Below are 27,599 nucleotides of genomic sequence, written 5' to 3'. Positions count from 1 at the left end.
AAAAAGATAAGGAAGACACACTTCTCTTCAGAAAGCTTATATTTAATGACTTCTACTGTGAACTAAAAATACTTCTATGTTTAGCTGACTCCTTAACAACCACCCTGGAAGCTAGATATTGCTCTCCCCAATTCAGAGAGGGGAATACTAAGACTGAGAGGCCATAGATCAAGATCAAACACCAAGAAAGTGCAAATCTGTAGATTGGGCTTCAAAGTCCATGTTTATTCTTTTCCTTCTGGCTTCTTCCAGTAAGTTCACCAAAATCTCAAACTACTTTCCATGTTTAACGCTCCCATTGGGTAGGTAGTCGGTGGCATTTTTCCAATAATCAGAAAAACCTGCAGAAGGCAAGCAATGCTCCCCCCTCTCCAGGTGCCTTGGCTAGGCCTTTGTGAACCCAGAACGCATCCTTTCTGGCCCGGTATCTTCCTGGCAACCCTGACCGGAGGGTCGCTGTCTTTTCTGCAAGACTTTCCCTCCCACCCCATCTCCTCCGGGGTCTGGTAGCGAGAGCGCCCAATCTCTACTCTTCTCAGAAGGAAGATGAACCTCAAAGCGACCTAACTTTTCTCCCTGACGGAGCTGCCATTCCGCGGGCGGCCGCCAGGGGGTCCCCCCTTGGCGGCCCCGCGCGCTAGCCGCGCGCTGGGTGCCGTGGGGGCTACTTGGGAGCTGCGGCTGCAGCAGCCAGAGCCCTGCACTCGCTCGCCAGCTCGCCCGGCCCGCACGCACTGGGAGGGAGCCCCGGGCGTGGACTCGCAGGCGTCACCCTCCTGCCCCGCGCGCGCCCCCATCCTCACGCGCCAACTGCAGCTGACCCGACGCTGGGAGCCTCAGGGCCCGGGGGCTGGAGGTAAAACCCCAAGGTGAGTGAGAACCCCGAGAGGGAGGTGACGCAGCCCGGCAGCTGCTCGCCTCCGGGCGCGCAGAGGTGCGGGGCGCACCTGGGGCGGGTGCAACAGGCGGGAGGGAGCTGGCGGACCCCGCGTCCGGGCTTCTGGCCGGCGCCTCGCGCGCCCTTCCCGGCCGGGATGCGAGTCCAGTCCCCACCCCGGGCTCGGGGCCTTGATTGCAAAGATCCAGCAATAAAATTCAGCTTCCTGGCGCAAGCACGAGGCTGCCCCTGAGCCCAGCCCGAAGCGCAGATGGCTGCAGGGTGCGTGTGGGGCCGGGGGTGGCGGGAAGACAAACTTTTGCTGAAGTGTGCTTGGGAGAGGGACGGCTGAGGGCGTCTTGATCTTAGAGGAGCACGCTCGGCCCGGCCGGCCAGGGCGTCCCAGGGGCTGTGGCTGCCTCACGGAAACAGGAGGGTGTGCAAAGAATGCACAAATCCTGCAGAAACCCTTGGGCCCGCAACTGTCAAACAGCTGGAACCCGAGCCCCTCCCGCTGCGTGCGCTGGGGCAGAAGGTGCAAAACCTTCAGCTTTTCTTTAGTGCTTTATCCGGCTTAAAAGACCCCTCTTGGAAAAGTAAAGGGACGACCCCGGGCGCCGGCGAGGAAATCCCAGAGACACCCCCCCCCCAAACCCCTCAACCGCCTCGCTGCGCCCATCTTCTTGGCCACCTCCCGGGCACCCACCCTTCAGGGGCCGCTGGAGATCGCAGCGAATGGCCTTTTGTTTCCCCGCATTTCTCCTATTGTTTGCCTTTCCAACTGCTGGCGGGGCTGGGGCGAGAAGGAAGCCCCTCTCATCCTTCCCCGCCCCCCGCCAGCCACCCAGCCAACTCCCGCCGCGGCTCCTGGCGGGGGCCGGACTCGAGCCGGAGGCCGGGAGGCCGCCCCCCCAGGGCCTTGCGGTTAGAGGGCGGAGGGAAAGTGCTTCCTTCCCCGCCTCCCCTGCTGCCCGTGGCCCTGGGCGCATTTCTCAGATCTTATCCCCGTCGCGGTGCAAAGGGCGCAGGTCCGAGAGAGGCGCAGCTTTGCAGAGCGGGGGCGAGGTTCCGCGGTAATTCGGGGTGTCCTTTGGTGGGTTTCAGTGCATTTCAATCTCCCGCTAAAGGCGTGTGGCTGGGCGGCTGCCAGGGCCGAGGGACGCGACCAGGGCACTTCTGGAGGCAGAAACCCAAGTCCTAGGAAGCCTGGACTTTGCCTGGAAGTAATAAGAGGTAGCTGGCTCCAGAGAAAACGTGGAGTTCTGACTTCACAGAAGGGGCCAAGTTTGAATCCCAGATTTCCACTTCGCATTTACAAAAAAGCAGCCGCCGCCAGAACAGTATTCAGGCTTCCAAGTCCCTGCGAATCTGTGACTCCGGACTTGTTCCTCTGTGGTGCGCCTGTTAGGTTATAGGGGGTCCTGTGTCCCTGCCTCTGCTCACACAGGGTGTTCATTTTTAGGGAGTGTGGATTATTTATCAGTTTGCCTTTGCTCAGAGCAAAGGCCAAATGTTGCAAGGCCGAATGTTAGAGACAGGGAAAAGGCAAAGTAGTCATTCTGAAAAGGCCTAGTCCCCAAAAACTTCCCCAAGAGTCATTTTACTGAGGGGAGGCCGAGTCCATGCACCTGTTGAAATCTTGATTTACTTCTTCATTAGCTTGCGTATACCTGGATTGCCAGCTTCTTCTGTTGCGCTCCTCATCAGTCCCTCATCCAAGGAAACTCAATTACACTTGTTGTCCTTCACCTTTTGACCCTCCCCCAACCCAGGGGAGGAAGGAGCTCCCATTTGACCACCTGTGACATGCTACCCACTGAGCCATTTTTTAAAAAGATTTATTTATTTATGCATACAAGAAATGGGGTACAGGCCAGAGGTGCGGGGGGTGACAGAACTCACCAGAGACAGAGTGGGCAACAGAACAGGCAGACTGACTGAACTACACTGCTGAGGGGAGCAGCAGGTGAGTCAGGAGAGGTCTGCTGCACCATGTGGGTCACCTCCCTGGCCGGGGATCGAACTCGTTTTTCAGTGGCTGCGGATAGCTTCATAGGTTGTGTCTTAACCCCTTGCGCCACCAGGGAGGCCCACACTCAGCCATTTTAAATGGAATCTGTGAACTAACTTGTCTCCATAAGTTCTAGGACTTTTCCCTTTTTACATGACTTAACAGAATTTTTGAGTTTCCTTTTAATAATCACGCTGCTAAGTCACCAATAGGGACACAGAGCACTTTCCCCAGTAACTGCTGGATGTTACTAGTGGGAGCCACAAAAGAAAAAAGCAAAATCTTTGACGCACTTGAAGGCACTTACAAACATTTCATTATGAAAACGGCCCTCAAGGAAGGATTCCTTTGAAATTTAGCAATAGGAGAGAAGCAACAAGAAGGATCCAGGTTGCTCAAGAAGAGCCCAAAGGCATCATTAATAAAGTGAAAGGACAGTGCTTGTTACAGTTTACCCCAGTAAGGAAAACAGGATAATTATAGTGGTAGATTGGCTTTGTATGGGTCCTTTAATTTTAGAATTAAACCCTCCCCACAACATTGTAGGAAAAAAAAAGGAAAATACAGAGGTGAAGCTCGAGAAAAGGAGAGCAGAGAAGGCTTATTAGAAACAAAGTTTCAGTGAATAAAATCTTACCCAAATATTTCCTTGGAATAAATTTTTGAATATAGGAGAGCTAGGTCAAAGGAGTCGATGCACTTTTTAGGTTATGTCAAATTGCCTTGTTGTCCTGTAGGAAACTTGTGCCAGTTTGTCCTTCCCTTAACAATATACAGGGTGATTTTTTTCCCCTCTGCCCTACACCACACTCACACTCTATTATCTATTATCTTTCTTTTTCATCTCTGCCATATTGAGGGTAGGGAGGTATCCAATGAGCGTAAACATTTTTTGTATTGTGTGTTAGCATTTTTTCCTTTGTGATGTCAATCTGTGTTCTTACATATTTTAAAATAGGAATGTTCTTCTCTTTTTCTGATTAGAGCTGCGCTTAACAAAAGGACCCTGTTCTGACTTCTGCCCCTTCCTGTCCAATCAGACAAATTTTATTGACTGGAAGTGCCAATCCTCTTCCCTCCTGCGTAACAAGCATTTGGCAGGACTGCAACAATAAATTACTAAAATAACTGACACTGCCCTGGTAGAGTTATTGATGAGGTCAGGCAAGGGTTTTACGAGAAAATTTGATGGAAAACTGAGTGTGTACTTTCTACATAGTCGCTTGCATGCCTCCCAATGCCTTTGTAAATTGTAGTGCCTCCTTACCCCCCACCCCCATTTAGAACAACTCTTTTGGTGAGATGCTTTTCACTAAGTGGTTTTTATTAACTCCTGATCCTCCCACCAATAACCAGTATACCACAATTTACAGCTTGTTCTTTCCTTCTAATTTTTTGGAAAGTTGTCAGTCAGTTTTGTCATAAGACTTCCTTCTCTGTTTGGCTGCATTTTTTTGAGTTCTACACTTGGATGATTCTTGAATTTAAACAGTTTGGTAGCATGGTGCTAAAGCAATCCTGGAGAGGTCTCCCAGAGGCTGACCCAGGTACATTTTGTCCACTTTTTGCATTGTGTAGCCATAGTCTCTCAGTTAATTTTTGCTTGAAGGAAGATAATTCTGAAATGAAATAGAAGAGAGGAAGAGAAAATCCATTTCAGCTAATGATAAATTAATATAAATGAAGAACTACAGACAAAAAAAATTGAATAGTCTAGGTAGTCTGGTTACAAATAGCTTTTAAAAAGTAAGCTATATTAAAATGACATGTATCATTAGGATGATACTTAACAGACAGAAATTCATCTTCTAAAATGGAAAATTCAATCAGAAATTCTTCTTTACTATGACTGTAGGCATTTCATTTCAGGCACCTATAAAACAATGAAAGACCGATACTACGCTTTTCTGTAGTATTTTCATTTCCCCTGCCTTTAGATGTAGAAATCAAATACACATTAGGAATGAACAGTGTTCTTTCTGCATTGGAATTACAGGCTCTCAAAGGCTGAAAAAGAATTTAATGGTCATTGAATTCAATCATACAATATCATTGTGGATCTTCACTCTCTTGAAATAATAAAACATTACCATACAAACTTTACGTTGTTTCAAATAAATCAAACTGAGAAGCTAACAGGTATTTCAACACTCCCTCCCCCCTCGTCTTCCCCCACCCCCACACTCTTGTTTTGAAGGCAGGGGAGAAAGGGAAAGTTTCTATGGAAGATTGTATAGACACTTTGAACTTGCTGAACTTTCATAGACTAAACAACCTTGGCAGCAAGAAGGTTAAGTCAGTGAAGCATTACATTCTGCAACACTCTCTGATCCATATTCTCTAAGCATTGACTTAGAGAAATTCAGAGGTAGAAGAGCAAAACAAGTCCAAAACAGCAAAAGGAAAGAGGAAGACAAACTAAAAGATAGAAATGGAATCTTATTTTAAAACAGTCTCAAGACTTTCTGCCTGGACTCATGGTCACCCAAGGGATGGATGGTCTTCTCTCTTATAGAGAAGAGAATGTCACTGTTAATAAGGCCTAATGTTAAAGACAGTAAACTACCACCAATCCAACCAAGGGTAAGGTTATAGGATAGCACAATAATTCTTTAAAAAAATGAAGAAGGAGGAGGAAATCTTGGAGAGTAATGGGATTTGGCCCTAAAAATATACCTTATATCCTCCTGTGGAGTGCTGTGGATTTTTGATAGTAGTAGAAACATCTTCTGATTTCAATAAGAACTATCTCCCAGGCACAATGACTATACTTCTTCTCTTTCAGGAACTTGTCTATCCTGCTGAAATATTTCTTCAGTTCTAGGTTGCTTAGCTGGGGAAACCTAGCTCCTGATTCTTTCATCTCATCATCTTCCGTCACTTTCATGTCTTCATTAATCTTCTCCTCCTCATCCAAGCATTGTTTCAGGTACTTCAATTGCCGATCAAGTCCAGTTTGGATTTGTTTTAGGTATTGATCTTCCCAGGAGGACTTGACAATGTATTGCCTGAAGATGTTGAAGGCCTGTGTGGAGATTTCATAGAAGGCTTCCTTGATGTCCCTTTTCATAGACTGTGTGTGTAAGAGGATCTCTTGGGGCAATGCAAAAGCTGTCCTTTCTTGTAGACATTCTTCAGAAAATGAATTACTCATATTTCTTAGCAGGCTCATGTTTTTCCTAGTGACTCTCCTAAGGTGGACATTCAGAAAGTTACAGTTCAGAGCGAGGGTGCCAGTGATGAATAGACCCATAAGGCACAGAGGCCACAAACAATTTCTAATCATATCAAGCTTGACCCTCATTTTTTCCACAAGCTAAAAGCTCACAGGAGTCAAGGTTGACAATAATGTCTTAGTTCTGAAGTATTCCTTCGTGTGCCTTTTATATACCTGAATATCTTCAGTGGGGAGGAGTTTCCCGCTTTGTAGTTCTGGGGTTTTAGTCCTTTCCCTTTGTGGGTGAGGCTTTTTTTTTTATACTTTGGGTGACTACGTTGTCTTTGGAAGTACTAGATTTTTTTTTTTTTAAAGTGAGCAAAGCATTACTACTGCATTACCCTAGATGTCTGGTTGATCCATTCCAAGACTGCAGAGTCATCATAACAAAACTGGTGCAGGGTTTTTCATGGTGAACTAAAAGTTGTGAGTGTCTATACTCACCCGGTTCTATTACATAATTGAGATGAGAGGCATCCCTCAAAAGTGTATTTTTTGTAATTGTTTCTAGAGCCAAAGAACTTCTTTCTCTGAGTTAATCAAAGACATTAACCAAATGACTGTCATTATTTACAAGGCCCACCAGACCATAATTTAGATTTCTATCATGTTGTTAAATTAAGCATTTATACTTGGATATTGTTACTTTTTATTTGATTTTTTCTGGATCTCAAAATTGATGAAAAGTAGAGTTGATCGATTTAGCATGGTATTGATCAAATACAAGGCTAAGCCAGCATTTTTTTTTTATTGCCACTTGAGAAACTTTCCTTTAATTAAACCCTAACCAGCATTTCCATCATCACCTAGTATTTCATTTGCCTCTAATACTTTATTATAAGCCATCGAGGGGGTTGCATATTGGGAGATATTTTTTGCTTCATTTGGCTCTCTCTTGTAGTATCACACATTTTCTTTTTATCACACATTTCCTTTTTAGTTATGGTAGTTTAGATACTATTTTAAAATTTTTACTTAGGTATTTTTCCTTCTTGCTGGAGGTTCTAGATGCATGAAGGTTTTTGTTTATTCTTTTTGGTTTTTCACTGAGGAGGTTTTTGGGTAGCCAAACTAATTCATATTGGGACCAGTATTACTGTGGTGTAATGATGGCTACCTACTATTTATACTTCTCACTTTGATGAAATAATTTTCTTCAGATTATGGTCAAAGCAAATGGATTTCTGTCTTTGGGAAGCTATCATTAAACAATCTAACTTATTTTATCATCTTAAGAAAGAAATACATTCATTTTCCATAAAATCACTTTAGAATGTTAAGCAACCACATTTCTACAGATATGGCAGATCTTGATTGGAAATTTGACTTATAATTTTCCAGTCTATATCAGTTGACTGTGCCAATGCCAAATTGTGAACTAGTGAGATTCCTTAAAATTTTGACTTTTTGGAGTGGTTTAAAACTTGCTATATATATTACTCTTTATACTTTATATAGATTATTATTTCACAGAGAGATTTCATGGGGTGACTAACTTAGAATAATAGTTCGGAAAAACATGCCCTTTTGTATAGGATTATAAATAGACAAAACCTTCCTAGAGAGCAAAATAAGTGATATGTTTCAAGGGTCTTCCAGAAAGCACACAGTCCTTGACTCAGCAACTCTCCCTCTGGAAGTTTATCCCCAAGAAATAATAATGATGTCTTTGAAAACTTAGCTGTCAGAAAGTACCACCACAAAACTCAGAACCTAACATTATACTCTAATATATGAGTATATTATGTGAATGTGGTCTCTCAAAATATTGTATATTTTAAACCGTGGTTGGTGGGTAATAGACTACAGACAGCAAAACCAGGCGTAAAGGAAAATTACTCTGTGCTCTGCCATGTACAATTTTATTGTTTTATTCCTCTCATCCCAAATTTCATTCCTTTGTAGTCTTTCCATATCATATCCTCATTTAATCAAAACTATTTTTAGCATCTCTCCCGTGCCAGTCACCGGGCAGGTCTTGAGAAGGGGAGGAATAAGTTACAGTACATGATTGCTAGAGTCCATGGTAAAAGAAGTAGGCATGTTTCCAGTGTTAGAGAGTAGGAGTAATGAGTAAGTCTATAGCATGGACCTCATTTCCCATGTTCTATAAATGTTAACAGATGCTGACCTCAACAGTATTCATGACAAAGAAGGAAAGATGATTGATTTGCATGTCTTCCCCTTCTCCACTAGTGGATTGCCTGATTTAGCAAATAAAAATGCAGAACACCCATGCAGTATTTGGAGTGTACACACACTAAAAATTATTCATTGTTAACTCCAGTTTGAATTCAATGGGGCATTCCATATTATATCTGCAACCCTATCCACTGTGTAAGCTCCTATTGCCCATTGCAGGAAACTTTCCTCTGCTGGCTATCCACACAGAGGTAACCTTTATATGAGTACATATTCCTAACAAGTGTACATACTCCAAGATGGCACCTAAAGAAAAAGTGCTCTCTCTATATACCTATATATATATATATATATATATATATATATATATAGAGAGAGAGAGAGAGAGAGAGAGAGAGAGCACTTTTTCTTATATATATATTTATCTTGATATATAATTTTGTGATCAGGAGCATTATTGGGTGATCAATCATTTGTCATGCTTCTGCTCTGTAAATGCCATGTCATCAGAGTATCCCAAAATATAATCAGGGAATCAGTATGAATGATAATCTAAGGACATATTTTTATCCCCAAATTTTACACAACTGCCCAATTTGTCATTAACAGGTTATGAATTGATATGGCCAACTTTGTTTTCATGATATTTGTTCTTATTTCCTTAGCATATCTTGAGGTCATTTCTATGTAATCAGACTTTCCTCAGGAGGAAAACTGATTAGCAAGGGACTCTCTGTTATCAATGGAACTAGGTGAAATTCATATGTATTAAAATATTAATAGTAAAAGGCAAGATACAATTTGTTTGACAAAATGGAGATGAGACAGTTCAGTCTAGACAAGGTAAGTGTGACTCAGTCCAGGGTTTTTTGGCATCTTCTGATAAGATTTATTGCTCTCCATGAAGGGGCAAGTTTTGTACCGGTGTGATAACAACATGTTGATTATCTGTGTTACTCAGTCCATGAAAGTAAATCACTCCATTTGTGGGTCAGAAAGTGATTGGCCCTAGCAGACAGCTCGAAGACTGGGAGGCTTGTGTCCATGCCTGGCAGTACTTTCCACGGGGCATGAAGACATAAGTGACCATAAAGTTGAATGCAGCTATTTTAGCCCCAAACCAACCTGAAATTCTGAAAATTTTCACTAATTCCCCAGTGCCTCCCTCATTGAGGTCAGCTTGTAATAGTCCTCTAATCCGCCTCTCGGATGTTATTGATGTACCTGATGTGGAAATTTATACTGACTATGCAGAAAACATGGATAGGTCCATATTTTCAAATTCAAATATTTGGATAAAGTGGAAGCTTTGCTTATCAGCTCAGCCTCACATCATGTCACTCACTCCTCTGCCCTGTGGTAACTGCTGTCATTAGTTTGGTGTGCATCCTTATCTGACATCTGTCACCCCACTAAACACTAAGTCCTATGGGTGCAAGGACAACAACTGGCTTGTTTGCCGCTGTCTTTTCTAATGCCCAGCAGGATCCCCAGAGATGGGGAGAGGCTGGATCACACCCATGGATGATATGTGGCATGGGAGTATGTATTTTTGAAAGATTCCAAAAAATTGCCAAAACAGAATTATAAAACTCATACTATGCCTTGAAGTTTTTTCTATGACTGTATCGATACCCTCACTTGGAAATAATATTTGAAATATGCATGATAAACCCTTCATGAATATGACATTTACCAAACCTGAGTTTTACAAATCCTGGTGCCTATACCAGCACATGGCACATAATAGATGCTCAATAATTACTTATTGGGTGACTGAGAGAAGATAACGAAGCTATGTCTCAATCAATGAAAAGGGAGTTATTTTGTGGTTTAGTTCTTTTGTTGTAGGGACCCAGGAGGACAAGTCAGGTGTTGGGGAAATGGAAGCATTCACAGAATGGTACATGGCAGCCCAACAGTGCCATCAGTGACCTCTCTTACTTCTATTGCTTTCTCCTTGGGGTCCCTGGGGCTGACAAGATCAGGCTTTGCCATACCTCTATTCAAGCTGTATATCATAGTTTTGGATGGTTTGGTTGACTCATACATCTTCTCCAGACTTAGAGATTTGTCTTACTCAGTTTTGTATCCATGGTATCTTACATAAAAAAAAAACCCCTTAAATGCTGTGGAATAAAAGACTGCCATATGATTTTTTTATGCTTCTCATGTTTGAATATTAACTTGTGCAGGCAAAACTGCTGAGAGGTTTCGAGGCCGCTTCCTCACCCATTTTCCCTCATATTGCCACTTCTTTGTATTAGATGTCCCCAGTAGCTGTCATATTATCATATTAGCCTTAGTGAGTTTCTATGGACAAGCTTACACTTGGTTCTCTTTTATAGCATGGTTTCAAATTATGCATGTGGCAACTTCCTACACAGGAATAATTTGAGTTTTTAGAAAATGATCCCCAATAAAAAGGAAATTAAATGGTGGAATAAGTACTTAAGTAAATATATATGCACCATCAGTAAAACCTGCTCTCGATGACCAAAGCAGCTTTTATCCATGTTCTTTTTCCCCTCTTGTTTCCCTTGGTTGATTTGAACCCTAATGGGACATTCACTTCTGAGATGGCAGTGTTTCCGATCATAGCAATGAAAGATGTAACCTACCAGAATAATTCTCTCCTTTACCCACTAAGTAGATAATGGGTTTCTTCCTAGACTAAATTGGAGAGTGCCTGTAGTCTGTGTGTGTGTGTGTGTGTGTGTGTGTGTGTGTGTGTGTGTGTGGCGGTGTGTGTGTGGGGGTAGAATGGTTGGTAGCTAGCATGTCATTTTATCTAGTATAAATATTTTTTAAAGATTTATTTTTATATATTTATGCATATAAGAACTGTGGTGCAGGCCAGAGGTGTAGGGAGTGAGAGGATTCACCAGAGACAGAGTGGGAAGCAGAACAGGCAGATCTAATGAAATATACTGCTGAGGGGAGCAGCAGGCCAAACAGGAGAGTTCTGCTGCACCATGTGGGTCAGTTCTCTGGCTGGGATTGAATTCATGCCACAGTGGCTGGCAATAGCTTAATAGTGCTGCTGAAAATTTAACCCGTGTGCCCCTAGGGAGGCCCCATAGGATAAATATTTTGAAAGAAATTAGCATTGCAGACATGAGGACAGTGTCTTGTTTTAGTTACTTTTAAAACCTTATGAACATGGCTTGCATGTGCTCATAAGGTTTCCTGACATTTATGAAGAATGAAGAAAGGTATGAAAAAATTTAAGTGGGTTTTTCTTAGACTGACAGTAGACTCACATGCTCCGAATCTTAGGTTGTCTACTTAGTGTCTGTGCAATGCCTGAGTCTGGGAATGGTGTCTAGGAATAAGGAGTTGGAGATGTATTAGCTTCCTAGAATGTCTATAAAATATTTTGCAACCAGGATGGTTTAAAACAACAGCAAATTATTCTCTCATAGTTCTGGAGCCTAAAAGTCTAAAATCAAAGTGTCATCAGGGCCATGTTCCCTCAAACTGTTAAGGGAGAATCTTTCCTCTTCTAGCTTCTGGCAATTACTAGAAATCATTGGTGTTCCTTGGCTTCTAGACCCAGCCTCTGCCTCTTTAGTCACGTGACATTCTTCATGTGTTTGTACCCCTGTGTCTTCCAGTCATTGTCACTGGTAACAATCTGTATTGTTATTACTAACAATAAAGGATGCTATTTATTTAATTACTAAGTACCAACTCTTTGTATAATTATCGTTGATTCTCTCAGCCACTATACAATGTAAATGTATTATCCTCAATTTAAAAAGGAGGAAATGAAAGTTTGGAAATGTTAAGTGACTCACGCATGGTCACATAGCTAGAAATCCACAGAGTTAGGATAAAGCCAGATTGGTCTGAGACCACATTGTATTTTTGCAGGATCTAAGGCTATGAAAGATTTGGTATAAATTCACTAAGTATTTGTGCATTAATAGCTTATTTTACTCTCAAAAGGATTTGAAGCAGCTTATAAAATATATACAAGAGACTAAAACATAAGTAAGGAAATAAGGGTTAATGCAAGCAAAAAACAAGATGAAGTTGGGTACAGTTAGTTTATAATAATGCAATCTATAATACTGAGTGTCATTATTGTAGAGGGTTGGAAATCTGTCTCTGGACTTTCTAGAGCCAAAGAAGAAATATGATCTGCTAGAACAATAACAGTATCCAAAAGATAAAACGAACCATCAACAAAACTTAATCCTCGGGAGAAGCGAAGCTTGAGGAATTTCTCCTGTGGACTTTCAAGAGCATTGTGGGACTTCCTGGAGAAAAGGCCTTAGCAATTTCCTTATAGGAGTAACACCTCCTTCTCCAGTTCTCTCCACCACCACCACTACTATCACCACTATATGCATTGCAGGGCTGATTCTGTAATCTCCTTCCACTTAGACTGATGTCACAGTGCCAATATGCAGTTCCTTGGAAGCTATTCTGAAAGGGCTCATTGAGTTGTGTCAGGTTGAGCTACAGAATGGATTTCATCAGTTTGCTGGACTAGGATAGCTACATAGAACACCATGTCTTGAAATGGAGAAAAGTGTGCTTATGCGTGTTGGCTTTCACAGGGGCATTCAGTGTGGAGAGACTATTTTGAAATTTCCAGAGCCCCTGCCCAGATCCAACCCTACACTTCCTATTATATGTGCAGAAGAATTTGGGAGAAAACTTCTGTAGACATGATTCTAATTCATTTGTCAGAACTGGGAAAACGTGCTATACTGTCAGATTGACCCAGTGCCAGAAATATTGTCAATTTGATTCGCTTGATTTGATTCTCATAAGGGAAATGGACCTAGATATGGTAATCCACCACAATGATCTCTGGTTTTACTCTGCTGAGGTGAACTTATTGTTTCTTCCCAAAAGAACTTCATCATAAGTTGGAAGTCTTAAAGGTCTAAGCCAGGATAGCCTCGTGTATATAGGTGTTAATAGAAAATTAAATTTTATGATACACCCTCTCGGGATTATCAACTGTGCAAATTCAAATATTTTTCATCTAAAAGTAAAACTCTTATGTGGAAATAGCCATATTGGTGACTCCAAAGCTAAAGCTTTTTTTATATATTCCCAGGAGAGATGTGGTTAAGAGAGCAGTACAGGGTACCCATCCTGCTAGGATAGAGCAGTAGCATTTACAGCCAAATGTGATAATAATTTATCATGCATGGTCCCAGTATCTGGGATAAAGTATGCTGAAATTATCTACTGCCTATGTATTAATTTCATTATCCATTCATCCACCCATCTATCACCCATCCAGTCATCTATCAATCTATCTTATCATCCATTCATCCATCCATTCATCCATTATTCATCCATCCAACCAACCATCATTGAGCATAGGATGCCCGAAAGAAGGTAGTAAAAATGAAAAAAAAAAAAAAAAAGAGTTCATGTCCTCATAGAGTGTCCAGATTTTCAGGCAAAAAGAAGACTAAAGCACTGAGTGTTATATGTGTTGGGAAGGAAATAAACATGGAGCGAGAAGGTAATTGGGGGAGGTGATGACTGAATTAAGACTTGAAGGGTAAATAAAATCAGCCATGTAAAGAAATGAAGAGAGGGCATTTTAGGAAAGAGACTAGCAAGTCCAAAAGCCCTGATGCAAATGTACTTGGGATATTCAAGGAACACAGAAATTAGTTGGGTTGGAGTGAAGAGAATGGGAAATTGGTACCAGCATACACTGGAATTGGGTAAGGTATGGCAGGCCATAATAAAGATCTAGCTTTATTCTAAGACCAGTGACGACACATAGAAAAATTTCAGGCAAGACTGTGGTGTGGTTTATCATGTGATTTAAAGAAATCACTTTGAGTTTCCTTGAGAGGATTAGTTTGGAAAAATTTGGCAAGAATGGAAGCAAGAAAAGACCAGGTTGAAAACAGATATTTTAGTAGGCCAGGTGAAAGTTGTGGTGGCCTAGATAAAGATGGCAGCAGTGGAGATGGAGACAGTAAGACTAGTTTGAGAGATATTTTTAGTAAATTACTTATTACGTATTTGGCTCCAGGCTAACATCTGTGATCACCAAAGGCAATTTTCCAGAAGTGCCATTGATTCATTTGATGATAAGTTCTTTACTGAATTAACACAGTAGTGTGTGTTTTTTTTTTTTGTTTTTTTTTTTATAATCTGTAAGTAATCTCATTTGCTATTATATCTTTAATTGCATGACCTTAAACTAAGTTAGGTACCTTATACTTTGGACAATAAAATAATTTACTTAATTCAGCTAAGGTTAGGGTTAAGTCTTGAATTTCCCAGGTTTAGCTTGAGGCTTAAATTTCTGAAAATATTCTTGATATATTTCCTCTGTGTACACAGAACAAAAAACATATCCCTGACATTTTAATATTTAATAAAACAATGTAGTTTATAATCATGGATTACTAACTATTGTCAAATCATAAAAGAATGTAATAGTATAGTTTTGAAGTAAAGAAAGCAATTCTAATCTATTTATTAAATACAGATGAGAAAGATTAGAAAGCAATTCTAATCTATTTATTAAATACAGATGAGAGTTTATAGCTTATATTTCAGTTCTCTCTAATCTGATTTTTTTTTCTCACTAATGCTCTGATACAAACTATAACCCCATTCAATATGCTGGTGGATCAAGACATTCTTGTTACTAAAGTCAAGTAGTAGCAGACTTTTCTTATGCTGTGGAAAAAATAAGTAAATGAAAAAAATATTGTATATTCAAGGTTTTCAATATTTTCTTAAACTGTTAGCATCTCTAATGATTTACCTAGAGTAGAAAATAGACTATAATGATATTTTAATTATAGATTATTTAGTTATATAACGAGGTGATGTCTGATTTGGCACACAATGATTAGATACATTATTTTACAAATAACTTGCCAATATTTCTTAATTTTGCAAAACTCCTAGAACTTCCAAATGCCCACTTTAACAAATACATCTAGAAAAATAGAATAACTCAAATATGACAGACGTATTTTTCACTCATGTAAAGTTTGGCTTTCTTTTAAACAGTGATCAGGGATACCAGTACCTTCCATATTGTGGCTCAGCCATGTCCCATGTGACTCCCAAGGTATCAGGGCTTATCTTCAAGCTGGAGCAAAGTGACAAGCTGGAGGGGTGTGCATGGGAGTGTTCTATAGCTATCTTGAAGGGGCACACAATCATTTCAGTTAGATCCCATTGGAGGGACTTAATCACAGCTAAATATAAGGGATATCAGGAAATTTAGTCTAGCCATGTGCCCAGACAGAAGGAATGGTTTAATGAAGACCTAGCCCATATCTACCATGTTCTTTATCCATTTGGAAAAACAGTGTAACAACTGAAATGTGTTGGCATTGGTATGAGTTGGCCTGGGGGCTGGGCTGGCATCATGGGACACATTGCAGATAGAGTTTCAGAAATCCATTTGAGAGAATTGGAGTTGTCAAGCATAGACAACTTTCTGGTAAGGTTATTTTCTTTTTTTCCCTGAAAAGGAGAAATACTATTAAAAAAAAGACTTTCAATTTTTTTCAAGGTAACTCATACAGAAAAGAAAAAAAGTAATTAATTTGGTATCTTTAAAATAACACTATTTTCCCTAGAAGAAATCCATTTTGGTTGAAAGATGCTGTTATTTATTTTTTGAAAAAACAGAACCTGATTTGCTTATTCCCATAGAACCAACATTATAAAAGCCCATAGAATCAACATTATAAAAGCAACCCTCTTGCGAGTATACATCGAGCATAGTGTTACTAAGTTTGTGTATGTTATTTCTTTTTATCACCAGGAGATTCTTGCAAGGTGGATGTTTGTATTCCCATTTTACAGTTGAAGAACCAAGGCTATAACAAGTAACATAACTTGCAAAGGCCACACAAAACTAAGGTCTTCTGGATTTTCTGCTGAATTGTTACTATGTGTAGAAAAGCATCTTTAATATATGTTTAAAAAATTATTTGAAAGAGAAGTTTGTCACTTGATAACATCACGTTAACTTCTCAGTCTTTCCCCAGAAAGACTTTTAAAGGCTCCTAACTTCTGAAAAAATAAGTGAAAGACACTTGAGTCCCCTTATCTGCATGTGAAGAGTGAGAACTTGTCCTTCTCCATGTGGTTCATTTAGATGCTGAAACCCGTTTATGAGTCCTGGCAGCGTGACTAGACATAGAGGGCCAGGCAGATAGGATTCCAGGGTGTGGCTGGAATTCATTTCTGGCTTCTGTGGCAGAAGGAGAAAAGGGCACTGCTACTTTCTGTGCAGGCATGAGACTGGGTTCACCAGCTGCACAGCAGCAGACTGAGGAGCTCACCAGGGCTATACCATGTGGACTTAGTCCCTAGGTCAAGTCAACTTGGGGGATCCTACTGCAAAGACAGGCTGTAGCAGGAACAGCAATTAGAAGAGGGGATGGAGCAATTTAGACATAGCAGCTACAGGTGCTGAAGTACTCAAATCAGTTTTCCCAACATTGGTTGCATCAAACACTAGTTTTGCAACAAGATCCATGAAAGCACCTTTTTGTGGTTCAGAAAATTTGCAAATCTTTATTTGCATATTAAAAGTGTCTAAAATCTTGTAAACACCTGTTAAACTTGTTTAGCTCATGATGTAACAAACTTAATTGAGCATGTACTTTTAAAAATTACATTTATTCTATGAACCAGTGTTGAAGGAAATGCTTTCTGTGAAACACTAATCTAAATAGAGCATGCACAGAAGGTAATGTGAGATAATAAATCCAATATTCAAATTCCCCTGGAACATTACACCTATGGAAGTTTAAAAAATTACTATTTTATTAGGTAACATGAGCAGCAACAGTGATCATATGATAACCCATGTTTTCTCTTAAACAAGTATGAAAATTTCATCTATTTTATATTGTAAAAATAAATATTTTGTAAAATGCATTTTGTATTTTTTTATTTTCTCTCCCCTTTCTTTTTCTATTACTTCATAAACTTTTTGCTGTTATCAATCACTTGAATATTTTTTCTTTTCAGAAGATGCATTAAAATTCTGTTGAATGAAAAATAAGTTATTAGTAAGTTTCACTGTATTATCACTATACAGTGTTACATAAATGGATTGGATTGATAAGTTCATTTGATGTTTCTTTACACTGGGAACTTGAAGTATATTCCTTCCTCTCTCCCCTGACTTTACTCCTTAAGGGATGAAAATACAAATGAGTGTTGAGGTTGTTTTTTTTTTTTTTTTAATGTGGTACTTTAAAAAGACCTTCTTAGTTAAGATCTTGATATGATTTATTGTTTGTAGAGCATTAACATTTGGGACTGAGAGTTCAAGAGACTCAATCCAAAGACAGTATGCTTTAGTCAAAAGGCATTTTTTCAAGTATCCGTGAAACAGTTTTTTCAAGAATTGTTCACAGCATCTGAATGTCCCAAATTGACATTACCAATCGAGTCGTGTTTCCACGTATATTCCTAGGCTTTCCCTGAATGATCCATAGCTCTTGGTTGGAGCGACTACCTAGTTCTGTTATTGGTACCTTTTGTTGCTCTTTTAACAGGTAACTTTGAATTCTTTATTAAAAAAAAAAAAACTCACCAACTTGCCAAATCCATCCCAAAGAAAAGAGTATCATCATTTGTCATTATCAACTATGATTATAGACGCTCTTCTACTACGATGTGTTGATTTATGGTTTTTTGAATTTAAGATGGTATGAAAGTGGTACACTAAGTAGAACCTGTATTTCAAATTTTGATCTTTTGTTGGGTTAGCGATATGCAGTAAGGTACTCTTTATAATATGGGGCAGCAGTGGCAAGTGCAGCTGCCAAACAGGCACGCAATCATGGGTGTAAATAACCAATACTCTACAGTGTACTATGTTGCCAGCAGAGTGTGTGTGTGTGGGGGGGGTATGTGTGTATGTATAATACATTTTATATATTATTTGCAATTAACACTGAGTTTTTGGGATGTCAGTGGAAGAAGATCTAATCTTGAATAACTTAAAGCTTCTTCTGGGTAAATGACTTCTAAGAATCACTTCAGAGTGAAAGGAGAATATTGTTTCTAAATGCTGAATCTGTAGATCTTGACTTTGTAATTGGTCATTATTCAAAAGATATTTGTTGAGTCTAACATGTCTAGGCTCTTTGCTTGAGGTGATTCAACTCTGATGCACAGAGATTCTTTTGACCTTGGCCTCACCAGTAGATCTGAGGAGATATGGTCTAAAAGCTACTCTCTCCATTGGTAGCTGCTGAAGGAAGCATCAAGGGGAAAACTATTCAATTTAATCCCCAGTACTGAATGCCATTGTGTAGCAGCTTCCTGAAATGACCAAGAAATCAACTGAGACCTTGAAACCCTTCATCAAAATCATGTTTTCAGCCAGCCCCAGGTGTAAGAAGGCTTAGTCTAAACCAGCTTACATTTATAGAGCCTGTGTTGTGAGCTGCATGTCATGGGATATAAAGTAGTATGAGTAGTGCCCAGTGAGGAGAAAGTAACCACTGTGCTGAATATGACAAGGAACAAGATGGGATGAAAAATAAAGCTTGATGAATTCACAGATGCACAGAGAACCCCTCTGGCTGGGAAGATAGGGAGAAGAGGTGAGTAAAGGAAGAGCAGAAGATATTTGTAGGTTTGGATCCCAGCTTTATATCTTACTAGCTCTGGCCATGGCTGAGTTTCTTACCAGTTTCAAATAAGGAAAATACTCAGTTAATAATATCAGTAAAACATTCAGTCAATACTTTTGTGTGTTTGTCTATAAAGTAACAGTAGCAGTATCATTGGACTATGCTTAAAATTAAATTGAGATGGCATTGCAGACCTAGCATAGCGCATACCATGTGGCAGGCACAAAATGAACTTTGCTACTATTTTGAAAAATATGCATAGATGAGAGATGCGATCTCACACAAAAGGAGGAGGCGGATAGCTTGGTCTGGGCTTGGCAATTTTTTTAAAGATTTATTTATTATGCATACAAGAGCTGGGGTGCAGTCCAGAGGTGTGTGGGGGTGACAGGGTTCACCAGAGACAGAGTGGGGAACAGAAAAGGCAGACTGACTGAACTACACTGCTGAAGGGAGCAGTGGGTGAGACAGGAGAGATCTGCTGCACCATGTGGGTAGCTCCCTGGCTGATCAGGTTCAAACTAATGCTGCAGAGGCTGCGGACAGCTTCACAGGCTGTGTCTTAACCCTTGTGCCACCAGGGAGTTTCTGGGCTTGGCAAATTACCCAGTCCTCTAGGACAGAGGATTTGTTTAGGTGGCAAGTAGGGGAAAGGTCGATGATAGTTGTGAAAGACATGAATCATGGATGAAGAGTTTCTTAACTAGGGATATTGATGGAACTTTCCAGGACTTCAGGAGAAAATTGAGTGATTTCTGAGTTTCCTTCTGCCTCTGAGATTCTGTGGCCCCTCTAAAACTTCCAATGGTGCTATGATAGACTGAAGTCAATTAAACAGGCTTTTGAAACACCAACACTAAGGCAATGAGTGCACTGTTATGATAGTAGTAACATGTTTGCTGAATGAAAAGAATGTTTTCATGTGGCAATCTGCCCAAATACTTGATTTGACAGGTAAGAGAGGGAAGCAAAATTCGTGAGTGTACTAGATGACACATTATTTCCTGGTCAGTTTTCCCTTTAGTTTTGAGAACCAGATTCAAGGGGAGGAAAAAAGAGAAAATAAAGTCTCTCCAGGAAATGAGTCTCCAGACAGAACTGAGACACCTGAAGAATGTATTATGTCACATACTTTGTGCGTGTGAGTCAATTAGCAGTTGCTTACTTTGCCAGAGTACACCTAAGGACACTTTGAGGAGAACCAAAGAGGCTTCACACCTTAGTCTTCAAAAAGGAGCCCCGAGAAGTATGTGGGCTCCCTGCAGAGCTGAGTCCGTGCATTGGCCAATGCCAGAGGACAGCTCTGTGCAATATATGTGTGTTCCATGAAATGTCATGTGAAAAATCAATCAAGAAAACTCAGGGTTAAAAGGTCTTTTTCTTATGGGACCACTCAAGGCCTCTTATATGCCTGTATGCACTGTGAGCGTCCAAGGACAGAGAACTGACAGGAAAGTGGTATTTTTCATGTAGATGAGTCTAGGGACCTGAAACTTGAGTGGTGCTTTGGGTAGAGCTGTTTCAGGATCAGGCATACCAAGCTAACTCATTTCTTTGTCCTTGCCTGCTCCCAGGGCATCCAGCTACACACTGGTGTTTGTAGTGAGCTTTGCCTTTCTTCAGCAAATGGGGCTCACTGTCCGGGGTAGCATAGCCATTTGGAAAAACCTTATAGGGAATGGCTGGCAAAATAATGCATCCCCGCCCCTCACCAAGATGTCCATATTCTAAACCCTAAGAACCAGTGAATATGGTGCCCTACAAGTCAAAAGGTACAGCATATGTGATTTAATTAAACATATTGATTGACATGAGCAATTATTCTGAATTATCAGGCTATGTCTGATGAGATCACCGGGGGCTTTTATAACAGGGCGGCAAGAGAGAGAGTGAGAACTTACAAGGATAAAAGCAGAGGTCAGAATGATGTGGGGTCCAGAATCAGTGCATTATGAGCAGCCTCTAGAAGCTGCAAAAATCAAGGAAGTGGATTCTCCCCCAGGAGTCTCCTGGAGGAACACAATCCTGCCATCCATTTTAGACTTCTGACCTCCAAACTATTAGATAAATCTGTGTTGTTTTAAGCGACTATGTTTGTGGTCATTTGTTATATCAACAAAAAGAAACTAACACATTTGATATTGGTCCCATCTTCCCTGGGCTTTACGGTGGAGGGAATCACCACACCAGGATATCTTCCTGAGACCTTCTCCCTTCAGGACATGGACACTGCAGAGGGAAGTTTCCAGTGGTCATGTGGATCCTATTTTCTTGTTCTCCAGCCTCCAGGGCCAAATATCACTCTAACTCCTAAGTTCAGAAGGCAATGAGTGATCTACCATGGGATTGGAAAGAAGCAATAATTGGTCACTGATGTGTATCTGTCACTCACCTACTAATTTGTAAACTGAAGAGCTAGCCGTCAGGTTTGTACTTCATGCAAATTCCTGGTATAATATGCTGTGGTAACTGAAATCTGAGCTATGTTGTTGTGGGGCTGGTGTTATTTACCTAAACTGCAGTCATTGAAATGCATGCATATCAAAACTGTACAAAAATGAGGACTGCACATATTAAAATCATAGCACAAGTCCTGCATTACAGTATTAGTTGTTATGAGCAGACTGGTAGGAAGGTGGCCATGTCCTCATTCATTGCTGACCCAAGGGGTAAAGATGTCAGTAAACAATGTATACATTTAACATTGAGTCAAGAATAGTGAAGCACTGTTTGTGCCTTATTTCTGATGACCACAGGTCAGTTCTGCTAAAGATTCTGAGACCCTGAGATTTGCATTTAGGAGGTTTATTGGGGACTGGTTAGCGCATACCACAATCCCTGGCTGGGAAATGAGAGCAGCAGAAATGGACAAAGGGTTAAAGGGATAAGTTGATTAATGATTAAGTTGATTTTGATGTATAGATGGGGGCTGGGGGAGCTTTGGAAATGGATTAGCACCCAGGAAGGGGTTTAGATCTATACCCCTCCATTAGCCAGTCTGTGTATATGTGTTGCCCAGACCCCAGAGGATAAACTTCCTCCAGTGAGTTGGTTCTGTAAGTGTAATTTATGGAGACACAGGGAATAAGTGTTCCAGTCTTAAAGGGGTCCAGGCTATCCATTGCAGAGCCCACTACCTGATTATCCTGATTTTGATGCTACTGGACAATCAGATTTTACACAGTCTTGATTACTATTTCTAGCAAGGCTAAAGTCTGGAGAATAGTAACTCAAATCTGAGATAGAAGCACAGGAGAGCTGACAGGCTGCTGAGCCCAGGTCAGAAGGGACACCCCCTCGGTGTGGGTCAGCTTCTCTTTTATTTTCATTTATGGTAACTTATGAATTTGTGAGAAATTGAAGGTTTTATTCTTTAATCTTGGCCTTTAGGGCACTTGGACTTTGAACTGGAGCAGATGGAGAAAAATGACAAAATCTTGAAATAAAGAGTAGCTGAGTGTAACATTTGTGGTTGATTTTTCTTCCAGTAAAATATAGGTATCTTGTAAAGAAAAGATTAAATTGTTTCAACTGCCTGCCCTTTCCTTTCCTTTTGGTTCTTGGACCCCACACACATATCAGATTCTGTCTTTAGTTAATCACCCTTGCTCTTGACTGATAAAGAGTTAGACTCTGGATTCCATATCCCTGAATTGGGGAAACAATGAGGTCAGCACCTCCTTCTCTGAAATGACTGATCAGCTCACACTTATGGTTTTGAGAACTTTCCCCCTCAGATCTCCGAGGGAGGTTGCAAAGAAATTGGCAGGAGATGAACGAGATAATAGAGGACTTTGAAGCAGCGGGCTGATAGCATGTTTTAGAATTGCTGATCTCAATTCTCAGGTTAAATACTAGATTAAAAAAGGTTCATGCCTACTTCCTTGTGATGGTAGGTTTTGAAAGGTAAAAGATACTGCCTGTAAGGATTGAGTTTTGGCATCCTAGTGGACTGATGCATCCAAAAAAATCGACTTTGGGAGACCAGCTGGAAAAGACTTCTTAACTGGTGAACCGAGTTTGACCCATGGGGTGGAGTAGCCTGGAGAGGTTACGTTAAGAAAGATTCTGAAGCCTTGGTCTGACTGATGGCTGGCTGGGCTGTGTGCATGGAGGAGGGGCACAGCTGCTGCATATTGGGTCATTTCTGGACTAGAGTTTACATTAACAGTCAGTCTTCAGATGGATGAAGATTTTTCTTTGTTGTTGTTTTTCTCTTTTTAAGTGATAACTGATGCTTTCCTTTAACCCAGTGTGGGCTAAACTGTAGATTTTGAGTTATTCACTAATAAAATAATGAGCAGAGGATAATAAGTTAAAGAGTTAATTAATTGTCTCTCAGCCATGGGCTTTAGGGAAAAGGTAGAGGGTCATTAAATCCCCAAATGAGCATTTATACGGGAAAGGAGTAGTGGAATTAAAATATGTAAGTATCACTGGATATTGATATTGTGTAGGAGACACAGATCAGTGACTCCACCAAGATAGTTCTAGGTCCTCTATGATTGTATCTACTGATATAAAGGTTGCATTGGGTTAAAAATGAAGAATTCTTTCCTCTCCTTTGATCAGATAGTAGGCAGTGATATACAAAAACAGAGCTTCAGCACCATGTTTAGCACATGATGTTTGGAAACAGGAGACCTCACAAACTAGTTGAGAGACCTGCCAATTTCTTTGCAACCTGCCTTGTTTTTTGAAAAACAAAACAAAACAAAAAACCTGGACTGGTGGCACAAGAGTGAAGAACTACTAGGGTTAGATTGAGTCTTTGTCATTTTCATTGGGGGTATATTTTTCCTGAAGGAGCATCCAGGTCTATAAGTAAAACTTGAACTATAATTTTAAAATTTCTTTTTTGTTCAGCAACTTTCTGTTTGTCAAGCAAAAACAAAATGTTGCCCTAATTGTGTCAATTCTCTGACACTTTCTCTTACTGCATGTATACTACCTTGCTCATTATAGATTCTTCATCTCCTAACTAGCACTTTTTTAAAGGTCCTGTTGCTGTAAATGGAGTTTTAAGTGAGGACTCTTTTGGGCTGTTCAATAAGGACACCTTCTTGTACTTTCTGTAATTTGAATTGCATAAGAAGGCAGCTTTGCAAAGAAAGTTTGCACTCCTCACAAGATACCTTATCGGTAGGAAGTCACAGTTTTGTTCCCAGCACAGGAAATTTGAGATGTAGAAAGAAACTAGAGAAGGTTACCAGACTCAATGAGGGGGAATTTGGCACTTCAGTTCTGGATTTCTGCTTTCTGATACACTCAATTTAGTGGTGATTTTTCAACCACTACTTGGATATTCTCGATAGTTCTGAGATCTGGTCAAGTATCTCACAACGTTTAAGAACAAGGTGTAGTTAAGTGTATAAAACAGAAATGGAACTTGAAACTGTCTTTGTATAAGACTAATTAAAAAGGTTCATTTTAAATGAAAAATCCATAAACATGGATTTAGTGATATCTATATAGTATAAATCAATTCCATGTGAAACAGTGGCAATTATAACTCCATGTAAGACAGCCTGAAAGTTACAAACAATATCTAGAAAAAATGATTCCCTGAAGGTGAGCTCCTTCAGCATTAGAATGCACTATTTTCTGCTAATGACACAAACTCACTCACAAAAAGCTCTTACTTGCTTCAACTTGCCCCTCAGAATGTGGGATAGTGGAAAAGTGTGACTCACCTCCCTCATAGACCACATGCTGCCATTCTAATGAAAAGTGGCATGCAAACTAGAGAATATTAAAGTCTCCTTGAAAATGGAGATTGTTTATTAAATTTGACAGCCCTGTGAAAGTTTGAATTACTCATAGGCATATTGAATTAGATGTGATTAATATTCCAGGTGTTAAAGGGAGATCAAGATGTCTTCACCTGATACATTTCCTTTCCATATATTTTAAATCAGGAGCTATTAGAATACCAATTTCTTTACATAATGACTTGTTTCATGAGCCTAAAGTGTTAATAAGCTTGCTTTCTTACTCATCCTTCAGGAAGGTTCTTATTTGATTGTTGAATCATATGGAGATAGGACTCTCGGGTTCTAACCTCTTCCTATGGCTTATACATGATTTTTGTTTGTTCCTCAGTTGTTTCATACATAAAAAGAAATACATCATTAGCAGTACCTCTGGTGTATAAAAATAAATGTATCTGCCCTTCTAATGCCTTGTATAAAATATTTACGTTTTAAAGCCCTAGTCATTCTCTATTTTAATAAAAGGAGGAAAACAGACTCAATATGAATTTAAGAAATTGACTAGGGTAAATCTGTCAGAAATTTAAATTAATGATTCTTTTCTAGTCCATTTATGGGATGGTAATTTATGCATTTACAGATAAATTTCGTAACATACACTTTAAAAATCCTGTGTCAAGAGCTTGTTCTTTTGAATCAGAGCTTACAACTGTCAGTTGACAGGCCCACATTGACTCACAGAGATGCTTTTTTCACTCATAGGAAGAATTAATTTCTCTTTTCAGTTTTCAACCTGTAAAAATACACAGATTTTACATTAAAATGTAGATTTCCAGTTACTCTCAAAAAAAAAAATCAGAATATTCAGCAATTCTAGGTTTCTATCCCCATATTAGCAACTTCTGGTAGGGCTGAGTAACTACCCCCTTTAAATGGTGAATATGCCCAGCACTACTTATTTGTCCTTATCTACATGACAACTTAAAGCATTTGAATATGAGACCCTGATACTATAAATCAGGCTTTCCTCTATTGGCCTACAAGAGAAAATTCTGGCATTTAGAGTAAATAACATAACCATTATTAAGCAGTATTTGTATTCAAAGATTAGATATTTGAACAAAAACTATGGGTACTGCAGCCTCGAAGTTTCTTTTAGTAAGAAGTGAGTGTTTCTAAATTTCTTCTACTTTCTCTTCAATCTGTCCAAAGGTGCATTTGCAAATGACTTACCAAGACCATGGCATAACCAGCCTTCTCTTCTCCAACACACACATCACATGCTTATTCTAACAACTCCTCTAATTAAAGGTTTAACACAGCTCATAAGATTCCCAAAGCCAATTAAACAATGCTCACTGTTGTACCTCCCAGTAGATTGGGGAGTAGCTTGGCCAATGCTGTGATTGATATGAAAAGTAGCAACGTATTCTTAAGCACTTTAGCACTGTTGTTACTTTAGGAGACACAAGCTTTGAACACAGTGGCCTTTTATCTTCTGTGCTTTTGGAGTGTGAGAACAGCATGACAACTACTCACACCACAGCTTTCCCGTGGGCAGGGAATTAAGGCTGGGAGAAGGGGGCAGGCAGCAGGGGAGTGACAGTATGAGGGACAGGGGAGCTAGCAGCTGTCATCTGAATAGCACATACCTCTTCCTTTTATCCTGTTGTCCAAAATCTCCACCCATTCATATTCATGGTTTCCACCTCTTTGCACACCACCAAGGTCAGCTTCCTTTGCACATTGTATTTCCCTGTCTTTCATGGATTTTCATTTGGATTTACTAAGAGTAACTGCACTGCATCAGAAAAGAATTAACTAGTAGAAATTGGAGGTAATTAGTAGAGAATCTACTGAGAAGAAGTGATTTAAATAAAAATAGTTAAAGCCAAATACCTAGTAAGTTAACTTTGTTCTCTAATTTTTGTTTCCATTTATTTCCTGCTAATCTAGTAATTCATCAGTTTCACATATATCAAGGCTATAATTATGATGATGAGAGAAAGAAGGAAAACATTTTATACTCTTATTAATTAAAAGTGGTACGTATTTAGTGTAGAAAACATAGGACTACAAAAATTCAGAAAAGTACAAAAAAGAATTTAAATTGTCCTTTTCTACCATCTAGTTATTGTTAACATTTGAGTTTCTTTTCAAATACATGGGGTTTTTTTAGGGAATAGAGGTAATTCTAGACATGCTATTTCATTATCTACTTGTTTCTATGTAATAGTAAATTGTAAATATCTCCGTCTTTAAATATTGTATGAAAGCTTTTAAATTTTCTTTGTAGAATTACCTCCACTTTTCAAAAGTTTGAGTTAAGTCACTTCACTTTTATGAAAGACTTTAGTTTTCCATCTATTTTCACTAACAGAAGGAAATCCAAAGAGGATTTCTACTGTATGACAAAAGGTAAAAAGCTAAAGGAATGTTTAGTGTTGGTTTTGCAACTAGCCATTATAAAGGGTGTGTCACTACCACGCTCCATCCCTGGGAATTACTGTACACAGGCTGTATATTTCTCATATCATTCCCACTTTTACTAGATATCATAGTTGTTTTAGATTCAGTATGTTGTTTGGTATGATTTGTCGTGTTATTTTTTGGGGTCTGGAAATGCTCGATGTTTTTGTGCATGTAAATTAATGGCAATTGTTTCTTCATGTTATGCTACATGAACTTATAAAAGATTTCTGAATGAAATTTCTATTTTTGCATAGTTGGGAAAACCTGTATATGGATACCCACAGTTGATCAATTTTTTGAAAGACAAGCGTTTCCGTGTTTAGTTGATAAGCAATGTTGTGATCAAGTAATTGTAAACGTTCACATTTAAGCTACCTGTATATCCAGAAGTGACTTGTTTGTCAAAGGCAATAGTTGGACTTTATAGTGTCCTTGAGAAAATGTATAGAAATTGAACTCCCTATTTTATGAGAGCCATATATTGGAAACTTTCCTAAGTATATCTTTCTGGGAAGCTGCTCTGAATATTTTTCAACTGCTTTTACCTAGATAT

At 39.7% G+C, this 27,599-nt stretch overlaps 2 protein-coding genes across 2 annotated transcripts in view; one reads left to right on the top strand and one right to left on the bottom strand.

Annotated features, from left to right (window-relative positions):
- The first annotated feature begins 704 nt into the window (after nt 1-704).
- The window catches only part of MOB3B (MOB kinase activator 3B), a 181,012-nt gene continuing 154,117 nt past the window's right edge, over nt 705-27,599 (top strand). Inside the window, exon 1 of the mRNA XM_037493676.2 lies at nt 705-869. The gene's annotated coding sequence lies outside the window, so the exon portion shown is untranslated. The remainder of the gene's footprint in view (nt 870-27,599) is intronic.
- Nucleotides 5,566-6,192, bottom strand: IFNK (interferon kappa). Its single transcript, XM_037493132.1, has one exon. It carries the CDS (start codon nt 6,190-6,192, stop codon nt 5,566-5,568), a length of 627 nt encoding a protein of 208 aa, XP_037349029.1.

The sequence above is a fragment of the Talpa occidentalis genome, unplaced genomic scaffold (assembly GCF_014898055.3).
Source record: "Talpa occidentalis isolate TD23 unplaced genomic scaffold, MPIMG_talOcc4v2.1 talOcc4.7, whole genome shotgun sequence".
Taxonomy (NCBI): Eukaryota; Metazoa; Chordata; class Mammalia; order Eulipotyphla; family Talpidae; genus Talpa; species Talpa occidentalis.
The sequence above is the reverse complement of the archived record's forward strand: the minus strand, read 5'-3'. Positions and strand labels throughout refer to the sequence as shown.